Here is a 12219-nt window from a genome sequence, read left to right on the forward strand (position 1 = left end):
ACATTCTCGTTGGTTCTTTTTCTGCAACGATGGATAATTATAATAATTAACCCATGTCTCATTGTGGTCTGGGTGTTTAAAACCTGAAAAGAGTTGTGACCATTTTTAACAACTGCAAAGTCAAACCATATATATATAGAGAGAGATATAATTTACTAGGCTACACTCTAAAAAATGCTGGGTTAAAAATAAGCCAAGTTGGGTTGAAAATGGACTAACCCAGCAATTGGGTTGTTTTAAGCAAACATTTAACCCAACTGCTGGGTTAAAACAACCCAATCGCTGGGTTAGTCCATTTTCAACCCAACTTGGGTTATTTTTAACCCAGCATTTTTTAGAGTGTATAGGTTTTTTGCGTGACTGTGCCTATAGTAGAAGATTTGTCTGTAAAAACCTGAGTTTGACCAGCTTTAGATGATAAAAAAGCACTTCTTGACAAAGTTGTAGTCCACCTTAAGCTGATATGGGCCACCTGCCAGTTCTCTGATAATGTGATACAGGCACTCCCTAAAGACACGGGCACAAGTACAGAATACTGACTGCTTTGTCTGCTGTAGGAGTTTTTCTAATTACAGCGGAGCTGTCCACTTCAGCACCTCACATGCTCAATGAAACGATGACGCATCAAATATCTGCTGCATCTGCACCTCTTCGTGGTCCCATCAGGTATGTGAATTTGCTCGTCCCTATATTTTTGTTTCTTTATAAGTAAAGAACAAAGTACAGCAGGCTGTCTTCAAATGGTGTTGTTAATGGTTGATTCTAGGCTATATACCAACACTTTCCCAGTAACTGTTAGTGGAAACTTTTACTTTTAGTAGTTGCAGAAAAACCATCTGTATTTGAACTCATGTGCTTTAATTCTTTATCATAAACCTGTTGTGTCCTAGACGTCCATTGTACTGTAGTTACCTGTATATTGTAGGTACTATCATTCACCTTAGAAGCTAATGTCTAAGAGCAGTCAGTCTGAGTAAAGTGTTCTTTCCAAAGCTCTCAAATAACATAGTAGGTAACGCAGGACAGCTCTACGTGCCCAGCACTTTTGTGTGAGGTCAGCCGAGTTGTACAATATTTGTATAGCAAACTTATGTCTTATGCCTAAACCTTTGCTCGTAAAGCTACTTTCACATTACGTAATTCTCTTTTTGGTTCTTGAGAATTGTTTGACATTTTTAATAGATTTGGGCAATTTACAAATAACATGGACATCAGTTGTTGTTGTTGTTTTTCAACATCAAAATCAGTGGAATCTAAAAGTCCATATTGAAATAAGTCTGATTTAATCCTTGATAATAAACAAAGTTTAAAAAATAAAATAAATTTGTGCTAATAATAGGCTATAATTTGTAATAAAAAATGTGCAATAAATGATAAAAATGCATAAAAGATGCACTTTTACTAGTGGTCTTAGACTTGTGGACCCCAATTTTTAAATGATTTGTTTATTATTGCATGTCACAATGCAGGATACTGCTGTCACATCATGTTAACTACTATGCTATATATAGTGAAGGGGGACAGGAAGTTGTAGGGACAGTGTGAATGAGAGAACATGTGCTAACCACTAGACCATGGCTTTGACTTTGTTTTGCTGATTTATGTAACACGATCCTCTTGAGGCAGCAAGCACAGTGCTGTGCTTGAGACTGCTTGATTTCATGCACTGTGCTGAATGCTTGAAATATTTGAGTGACTCATTAAAAGTGGTCAGTTTATCACATTGCAGAGGTTGAGTCCTGCCAAGAGCTTCATTAAGAAACATGTATTTCTTCTTCCAAGCCTCTTTCCTTATATTTTTATTTAAAATGAAACAGGCATGTGCTTTAATTTAGTTTTTTCATCTGCTGGTACCTTAGGTCATACTACAGTAAATTCAAAACCTCTGTATACAATAGGCATGTGCAATATGCTGAAAAAAGCAGTCATAATGTAGTGCTCAACAAGGTTAATGAAAAGGTTTAACACTTTAACAAGCCTAGATTCAACGAGCATCACAAGCGATCTTCAGCATTTAAAGGGATAGTCCACCCCAATTTTTTTTTACAATTGTCATAATTTACTCACCCTCATTCCAAACCTGTATGACCGACTTTCTTCTGTGGAACAATGTTGGGAACCAAACAACTTTGGTGCAAATTTACTTCCAATGTAATGACAAAAATAAAAACAGAATACGTTATTTTATATTTCAATGAAAGAAAAAAGTCATACAGTTTTGAAATGACATGAGGGAGTAAATAATGTCAAAATGTACATTTTGTGTGTAAACTGTAGCAAAATCTCAAACAACAGCAAAATAAGCCAGCAAATACAGCAATAATATAGTAACAATAAAATGAAAAAGTTAAATAACAAATATATTCATGCCACAATGCATGCTGGGAACAGAAGCTAGACATAGTGCTGTTGACACTATTACAGATAATCTGTAAGTAGCTAAGAGTTTACGCTAATGCACGCACAGCTAATCAATATGATTCTGCCGCATGACAGTCATTTACTTTTCACTTTAAAGTATAATTGTATTAATAGTTTAAAAATTAGAGAGTTTTTTTACACTGTGACAGTATGTCTGTCTGCTGAACGGATTGTTTTTGTTCAGATCACTGGTTGTAATCCCAGCGGCCTTTTCACAACCCCTGTTACTGTATAAGTCTATTTACAAGGGGCTTTCCCTCTGGCTAGGCCCCCTCCACAGAGTGAGCTGAACCTTTAGCCACCTGTCACAGAACAGACAGAGAGCTGGCTCACCTGATTGGCTCATTTCTAGAATGAGGTGGGTCTTAAGAATATGAGTGACAGAGTGAGTGCAGGAAGTCCTGTTGGGGCTAAGACAGGTTTTCAGTGTGGGGGGGGCAGGGACGTTGGAGAAGACGCACTAAGTCGTGTGGGTGGCGTAAATCCAGTATGCGTGAGCCATTAAGGCGCAGAGAGCTGTTTTTGTTTTCTGTGGAGAAGAGAGGGAGGCACAAACACATGAATAGCCAGTTTTTCTGAAGACTCTGAAGGAGGGAATTTTCTGGGTTCCCACTGCTGCTGTGTAGTGGATGGGACGGAGCTGTTGAGAGGGGAGTTAACAGGTAAAGGGAGGGGTTTGACTGTAATTGGTTTCTATGTGCCTGTTCATGTAACAGCTACAGGAGTGAGGATAGGAGGAGGGGTTGGGGGAATCCTATTAGCTACAGCACAGAAAAAGTAGGTCTAAATGGCCTGCCTGCGTAACAGAATGTAGATATATAAAAAATATCTATTTGAATAACTTTCCTTCAGCTAATTTTGGTATTTTCAGTGATTACAGAAATAAAATAGTACACCAATGTCAAAATAGTTAATGGGCATGTTAGATCAGTGCTTCACAATATTTTTTTAGATCTTAACTCCACCATCTACCTCTTTGTAATATTTGGGACTTTTAAACACTTTTTTAAAAGTGTTTGTTTTTTCTTCCATAATTTACATAAAATTGTAAATTTAATTTTGCAGTATTTGCAGAAGCAAATTAGAAACTTATTAGTACCTGTTATGAAAATACAAAGAAACCACTTTTTGTTTTAAAGATATGTATTAAAGTAGCGATATAAACAAAATCGTATTCTTGCTACGTCTGCAAATATTTCTAGTTAATTCTGGCTAATTTATCACAGACAGACATCTGACAGTATATTGTCATGAATGTGGCATGTTCTTTCAGTCAAGGAATTTGATCCAAAGAGTTAATTAAAAGGGGATCAATTTCAAGTTGTTACAGGTTACCTTGGAACATGTAAAACGGATTAAGTTACTAGGCAAGCAGCAGACAGTCAATACATTTCAGCTGAGGGACTGCAGGAAGACTACAAAAAATGGGCTTTGAATGTGAAAATCTTCTATTCACATCCAAATGCTTCAGCCATTCAGACTGACTGCAATTACAATATGAGTTATTTCAAGTATTAGTCTCCCTACCTGTGTAGTTTAACTACAATGGCATTATTAGTGTTGGGTTTGTAAATGTAATGAATAACCTTTTACAAATACAAAGGAAGCATTTGCATAGTGTGTGTGTGTGTGTGTGTGTGTGTGTGTGTGTGTGTGTGTGTGTGTGTGTGTGTGTGTGTGTGTGTGTGTGTGTGTGTGTGTGTGTGTGTGTGTGTGTGTGTGTGTGTGTGTGTGTGTGTGTGTGTGTGTGTGTGTGTGTGTGTGTGTGTGTGTGTGTGTGTGTGTGTGTGTGTGTGTGTGAATGTAGGGATAGAGAGAGCGAGAGCTAAATAGCTCCCATACATGTGTGGTCTTTAAGAAAAACTATGCACTATCCTTCCCTGCCTCCTCCCCCATAACTGCAGTGGTGGTCATGATGCCGGGTGCATGCGACTCAATCAATTGAGCGCAACACCTGGCACATGTCCAATAGCAGCCACACTTCCCCACTCTCACTAGAGCTGACAGAACACAAGCAGCTGTGGCAGACTTGCATGTGAGAGGTTAGAATAGCTTATGTGCATCAAAGAGAGTGAATCCTCTAGGGCAGTTTGTAATGATCAGCCTCATCTCTTCTCTGAGCTGTATGCAGTAGGTTAACTGGATTTCATTTAACGTGAACTGACTTCATTGTTTAGTAAAGGTGATTGCAGTATAATGCAGATGTTAAGGCTTTTCTGAATGCATTACAGGAGAAAAATCTATATAGTTCTGTATGGTCACCAGGATATGTTATGTTTTGAATGCAGCTAGCTAGCCTAGCTACCAGCTAGCCTAACCAGCATGGATTCTTTGGTCAGAGTCACCAGAAAGACTATGCTAGTTGAATTGATTTGTTTGCGTGTTAGTATCATCTTATTACATCTAAGGAAAGATTCATTCATTAATTCCTTCAAGGCAAGTAGGTATTCATATTATACCTTACTATACTTCTGAGAGAGCTACAGCAAATTTTAGTCACCTATGCATGTAATATGAAGAGGGAGTGAGGCACAGAGCCTGCCAGCAGCAATACCAAGGTGCTTGCGTATCTGGAGTTTGCTTTACATTCTTTAATTAGCATGTTACACATTTAGATCATCTTGCCATTAGGACAGTATAGCAAGAGGAGTCAAGGTGGTTAGTTCACAAGTCTCTTTACACAAGATATTTACTTTAGAGAAATTTGTGCAATACTATTTTTCCTTTTTAATAGATGTCACTTCAAATGAGAGTTCAATATACCGTAGCGTAGACTATAGCGAATATGTGGGTCAATGTATAAATGTCACATAAAAATACTATATCAGAAATTATCCAATTATTTATTTAATGTGTAATATGTTATTTGTATTATTTAAAATAAAGTATGTGTATTCCTTAGGGAAGGAGGAACTTGTTCCAACAGATTTTAGCACACCCTTAGAGTTGAAATTCTCTTCTTTTTTTTCTTCTTATAGGTGATTTTGAGGATGATATTGGAGTCCATCCAAACTCTCTCTCAGATGTGAACGCCAACAAACGTTCAGAGCAAACAAGATGACCAGTGTTGTTTAATCAATTACAGAGAACAGGTGTTGTGCTATCTGCAGGCTGCTTTTAGTCAGTCATGTCTCAATCGGGTAAAATTCTCCACCTCTATGTAGAGGTAAGGTCTGTTGCTGATGAAGAGGAAAAAGAACTAGGAGATGTGGAGAAAACAGGCTCCCTCATGTTGACAGCACCAGACATCCTTCAACAGTCTCAGTATAGTGGCCCTAATGCCCCACATGGCCGGACATCTCCACGTGGAGTCCTGCATAAAGGTGGAAGCAGCACTCAGAGCCTGGTCTCCAGTAAATCCACATCTAGACAATCAGTAAGTTTTCAGCTACATCCAGGACATGACTCAGAACAACCGGCCACCCAACACCAAAAGAGTCTACCTTATGATGAAATAAACCAGTTACTATCTGCTTTTCAAGCAGGACCCACTGGAAATACATGTCACTTGGTGTGTGCTCCTTCTGAACGTGACCCCTTCTTTGGAAAGGAACCTCACTTCTCAGGATGGTTTACTGCCCCTTCTACTCCGAGTGGAACTCGTAAGGCATGCAGCCAAACTAAGATGAAGGGAGGAGATGAAGGGAGGCGATCTGTTGCCACTTTCAGTTACATTGAAAAAGCTAAAATTAAATCTGTAGAGGGTCAGTATAGTTCTTTGTACCAAAGCGAGCCTCAGAATCCCTTTAACAGAACAATGGAGAATCGAGCTACTCCTCTTCACCTCAGGAAAAGACTTAGTGACCCAGTGTGGTTGGAGAACAGCTTGGAATCCATTAACAACTGTAGCTCAAAACAGCTTAGTCAAGGTTTGGGGAACTCGCATATGAGCACCGCCAGCTTTAGGCGGGCAACTCTAGACTCTATTGCAAGAGAAGCCACCCATCGGGCATTGGAGGAATTTGGTTCCCCACAACTAAGGCAAAAACTGGCAGGCAACTGCCCTGATAGAGGTCATGATGTCAGGAGAGGAGAACAACGTCGCTGTCGGTCTTGGTCTGGGTCACCGGTTATACCACGTAGTTCTAAGACCCTGCCCACTAAAGCAACAATCATGGACCATGAGCGGAATAGTTCATTGTATAGACTTCCTAGGAGCCCTGCTACAGACCAACTATCTAACCATGCTAAGCAAGCTTACTTTACCATGTCACACTCAACTGTCAACACTCAGGAGGTCTCAAACCAAAGAGCACAAGGGTACAGGTATTGTCCGAATTTACCATCCTGTAAGCCTACAGCCATTCAACATGAACTACCAGCTATGATTGTAACTCAACCATCTAGCAATCAACGAATCAATCATTCCATGAGTGATAGTCCACGGCAAGCCCACAGAGTTAATTTCAACCTGGCCAACTCCAAAAATAAGGTAGAAGAAGGAGCTAACCAACTGAGTGGAAGGGGGAGTGTATCCCCAGCCACAAGTCCCGAAATGGCTCGTCAACTAGCGGAGGAAGCCACCAAACTCTCCATATTTATGGAAGCCAGGAGGTCTCCATCCCCAGCCCCATCGTCGACAGATACAGTGAGGTCTGACAGTCCCTGTTTGGGGCATTCAAGAGAGTCTCAACTCTATGCTAGCTTCCAAGGCTCTGGATCAAAAACCCACTCTAATTGCAAACATCCTGTTCAGGAGCACAATTGGAAACACGAGTCTGTCGAGACTGATCACCATTCTGTTCAAACAAACCCTCGTTTGTCCCACATTGGAAGTACATCTCCTGCAGCTCCAGCAAGGTTGAACCGATCAGATGTATTATCAACCTCTCCCATACGAGACCCACGGATAGAGAGAACAGAGTTGCAGGGAAAGGACAGCCCGACTTTGCACCGGCACCTGCCTTCCCAGTACACAAGAAACAATCATACACCTAATTATGAATTTTGGAAGTATGAGAGTCTCAAAGGTCACAAAGAGAGTCCAGATAGTAGCAGGAGACCATTCACAAGGCCTAACCCAGAGACTTCAGCAAGTTGGACCTTTCACCAAAAGAATGAGATAGAAGAGTGCTTAGCCAGAGAAAAGGAAAGCTTGAGGGAGGTGAACAATCATAAGAGGAATAGTCCAGCTACACCGAGATCTCAAGAGAACCATTGTAGGGCCTCAATGCAGCGGAATGAGATGAAAAGTGACACTCGGGCTAAAAAAGAGTGGAGTGGTACAGCATCACAGAGCTCCAGTGGAGTCACAGGCAGCCTTATAGATAGCACTCTACATGAGAAAGACTGCCTATCCTCTGAGACATCTAGCAGAACCAGCCAGAAGAGTTCTGACTCTGGGAACACAGGCATACAGGTGATTCCATCTAGGTACAGATCTTTAGATGAATCTAATGCTCTGATTCGTTGTATGCTGTTTGTCAGATAATTCAATTGTGTGTTGTAGTCTGAAAGTGGACCATTTTTGCTGAGGCCTTCCTTGCACTCTCAGAAGATGGCTCGTGCCAAATGGGAGTTCTTGTTTGGGTCCCACTCCGAAGACCAACGTGTAAAAAAAGGTGAGAATTTCTTAGAAGGGCTCAACTCAGACTTCCAGGAGTCAGTTCTCTGAAATGTCACCCATCTTTATTTTTTTTGCCTTTCCTTGTAAACAAGCTGTTTGCCTCAACGAATGCTTAATCCAATTATGTAACAAGCGTCATCCTCCATAGGATGACATCAGCTTTCTCTGTAAAACTCGTCTTTTTTTTCTTTTTCTTTTTCCTCATCACTTCTCAAGGTGTTTGTCTTTGATGTCATGTTTTTTCAATGGATTAATGTTACATTCTTTGCTAGAATTTTTTTTCTGTGTTTTTATGTTGTTTCACTTTCTTCACTTTCTCTATAATTCCAATGGCCTTCAGATGGGTTTTTAGATTTAATTAGTTCTGAATTCTTTACTGTGTGTAGGTGTTTTCAGTTCACTGATGTCAAAGAGAGAGGTAGGGGAGAATGAGTCACTTGAATTATTTTATGTGGTTGTTCCTTTCTTTCGCCTTGACATTTATACAGTTTGCAGATACTTTTATCTAAAACAACTTTGAGCTATACTTTTTATCGGTAGACAAATTTCCGGGGAATCGAACGTATGACCTTGGCATTGACAGTGCCATACTCTGCCAGTTGAGCTATAGGACCTAAGGACATAGAATTATTATTTTTTATTTTTGTAATTTCATTCGGATAAAAGCTTTTGCACAAATATTTAAAATGTGGCTAAAACCATTTACTGAAACTGTAAATTAGAAATGCTAAATATAATTGTGTTTTGTATGCATTTTGTCTGTTTAGATAGACTTTGTTGTGATCATTTATACAAAATTATATAGGGATGTCTTGACTAACCTTGTGTTTTTTAAAATTGAAACCATGAGTGTCATCATTAATCCTTTTGTTTTTTGTTGTTCACAAAAATTTCAGGCTCCTCCACTGCACCCTCCAGTGGCTGTTCCAGTGAGTCTCCCACACCCATTCCACCTTTGTCCACCCCCCTAAGGCCTGTAACAACATACACAAGACACTGTAAATCTTCAAAATCCTCATGCCATGATGTACAGCAAGTCGAAGTGGAGATGATCAACCATCTTTCCACAGTGGGGTCATCCAATAAGACCTGCATCATCAAACGTACTGTCAAATATTCAGAGACAGACATAGATGCGGTGCCCCTGCGCTGTTACAGGGAAACAGACCTTGATGAGGTGATGCTAGCAGAACAGGAGGAAGTGGACTCTGCTTTTGGCAGTAACCGCAGTGTGCTGGGTACCTCAGGCACTAACAGCAGCAGCCCCCTGGAAGGAATGCTGTGCCCACACACAGATGGTGAGGAGGAGCTGCAAGATGAAGAGGTGGTGAGCTGGGCCAGTGTGAGGATGCAAGGCGACAAAAAGAGGCAAAATGCCACACCTGAGGGAGATGAAGTGTTTAGTCGACTACTGAGAGGGTGAGTGTGGAATAGATACTACAGCACCTATGCATATGTGAATTCACACACATATCAACCATCCAAACTGGAATTTCATTTGACCAAAAGAACATCAAAATGGCTAGATTTCAAACCTTTTCAGATGATTAGTTTAAGGTTTTTATTTTGTATGCCTGTCTCTTGATGCTTGGCTCCATTTTGAAGACTTTGGGGTAAATTAGAATAAGAAGGGAGACTGTAATGGAGTGCTAAGAGGTCTGAGGAGAAGTGTTGAGAAAAGTTGTATAAAAATGTATACATAAATAAATACATTTATAGTATAAAATAAGTTTACATTTGCTTGTCTAATTATGAGATTAAAAACAGTGATCTTATCTTATCTTGTTGACACCCATATTTTTAGTAGTTTCTGTTATGTATTTTAATGGTGGGTAGAAAAAAAATGCATTGTCAACTTACTAAATTTTTTTTTTAGATAATAATTTACTTTTTTTTTTTTTGCACAATTAACTGGGTTTTTATATGTGAAAATGTATAATTGCAATTTACATTTTAGGAAGGGTGTCATCATATTTGCAAATCAAACATTTTAAATTCATTTTAAATGATGCAGACAAACCACTCAAAGGCATCTATGACTTATGTTCCTTATGTTCCTTATGTTCCTTATGACTTGTTACAGTCCCCCAGATTGCCAGCCTGACAGCCACACAACTTTGAAATCTCCCATATCTGTGACCAGCCCCTGCCGGATCTCAGCAGATGGCTTGGACTCTTTCAGCAGACACTTTGAGAGCATTATGGAGTCACACCGTGCCAAGGGCACCTCTTATAGCAGCCTGGATAGTGAAGACATTACTCCTAGTGGCCCACCAGTCTTCACTTTTGATTTTCCGACTCTCACTCCTGAGATCCAGAGTCAGATTTGCGAAAGTGCCAAGCAGATCATCGAACTGAGCTTTGCTCCACTAACGTGCCCCGACCCACCTGCTGGGTCTAATCCTATAGAGTATGCCGCTTCCCAGAGCGGTGTCACTGAAGAAGAGAGTCCGTTCTGCAGTGGATCCTGCTCTGATCAAGCCCCAGGGCCGGATTCTGACACAGACGCTGCCATAAGGTTAGTTGCAGTCTGGTGTTTTAATTTTTTCTAATGAGAATTATGATAAATATCCCATCACTGCATGTCAACAGATATGTTACTGTAATGTAAACACCCCCGACCCCGTCGGTAAAATAAACACTAGCAGGAATAATAAGTAATTATACACATTAGAAGAGAAACAGCTGGCAGTGCATACACGCATACAAAGTCAAACTCATTCCTATCCTTAGCATAGTGTCAACTCGTAGTTACTCGGCATTCTGCAGGTGTTTTGATGACAGATGGTACTCACACCTCTATGTAATTTGTTCATTTTAACTATTTTATTAACCAGTTGAAATGGCTTTCAAGTCAATCAGTCAGTCTGTTCTTCCCTATTGTGACGTACTGTATATCCAGCTGAAACGTTTGGGTGGGAAATATAGGGTGGGACTTGATTGTGTTCATTGGGAATTGATTGGGTCTTTGTGGTTTGCTACTGCTGTGATCTTGTGTGAGTGACAGGTTGTCTCTCAAAATTATGTGCATGGATAAATTGTTTATAATAGTGAAATGTTCCATAAAAAAATAGGAATGGTCCATTTTGATTTCATGGTGACTTTAATGGGCTTAATAATTTAGGGTTTAGTTTACAAAAGGAATCTACAGCTGATTATTTGCCACTAGAGGGCAGTGCCGAGCTATGTGATCGTGTTAAATGTGTATAAAAGGTAGTGTTTTACTAGCTCAGTTGATTTTGTGGATGATCTGTTCTGTGTAGGTAAGAGTTTCAGATGCATTCCTCTCACTGATGCCATTGATGAATTTAGTGTGAACTATTTTATTCAGGATCATGCTCTTTCCTGTCTTTTAAAATGCAGGGCTAGCTTCAAATCATCCTCAGAGAAATAGTTTTTGATCAGTTGCATTTAGCAAGCAGTCATATAAGGAGAAAGTTCCTAACTAAACAAGTTCTCCTTGGAAATTGCTGCATAAAATCCTTCCGGGGCTGTGACTGACCCACAATCTCAGGGTGAGATTTGTGTTTAGGCCTATAATCCCTAACTACTCCTTCCTGTCCGCTGTCAAAATAAATCGGAGTGCAGCTCTGTCCACACTTGCAAAACACTATTACTTGTTTTACAATAATTTTTTTTAAAACAATTACATCATATAAATAGTCCCCTACAATAAATACTATTGTTTGGATGTTTGAACTGAGTTTTAGTGTGGTTTTTAAGAGGGCCTGAAAGCCGACACTATCTGCTTTGATACCTGGCTCATCCACTACATTCCTTCCCCTGCCATGGGGCCAGATAGACTTGGATATTTGCCAGGTTCACTCGGTCTCCATGGTAAGAGAAGATTAACTTGTCTTGTGATTTCAGGGTTTTAAATAGAGAGAGCAAGAATCTGTTACTGTTTCACCAGGGCTGTATTTTTCACCTCTGTGTAATATTTCATTTAAACAGCCATTCATACTGAAGAAACGCAAACCGTTATTCAAACACATCATTCTGACCTTTATATTTTCTTATAGATGGATATAAATGTACATTGTTTTTAATTTGACCGACTATGTGTAAAGCACCATGTTGAAATGGAGATCAACAAAGACTAATGGAGGCACAAAGTAACAAGGCAAGACAAAGAGAGGAAGAGAGGGTTGGAGAAAGGGGAAAGGGGGGAGTAAACCGTTGTGAAAGGAAATACAGACCATATCCACCAGCGAAAAATAGATCAGCTGACA

The 12219-nt window shown here is 39.8% G+C and overlaps 1 protein-coding gene across 1 annotated transcript in view; it reads left to right on the top strand.

The window, feature by feature from the left end:
- The first annotated feature begins 2910 nt into the window (after positions 1-2910).
- The window catches only part of psda (pleckstrin and Sec7 domain containing a), a 31103-nt gene continuing 21794 nt past the window's right edge, over positions 2911-12219 (top strand). Inside the window, exons 1-5 of the mRNA XM_079842065.1 lie at positions 2911-3083; positions 5400-7780; positions 7871-7982; positions 8884-9406; positions 10071-10505. Of these exons, the coding sequence (XP_079698191.1) occupies positions 5549-7780; positions 7871-7982; positions 8884-9406; positions 10071-10505 (3302 nt within the window). The 5' untranslated portion in view covers positions 2911-3083; positions 5400-5548. The remainder of the gene's footprint in view (positions 3084-5399; positions 7781-7870; positions 7983-8883; positions 9407-10070; positions 10506-12219) is intronic.

This window comes from Gobio gobio, assembly GCF_949357685.1.
Source record: "Gobio gobio genome assembly, chromosome: 18".
Classification (NCBI taxonomy): Eukaryota; Metazoa; Chordata; class Actinopteri; order Cypriniformes; family Gobionidae; genus Gobio; species Gobio gobio.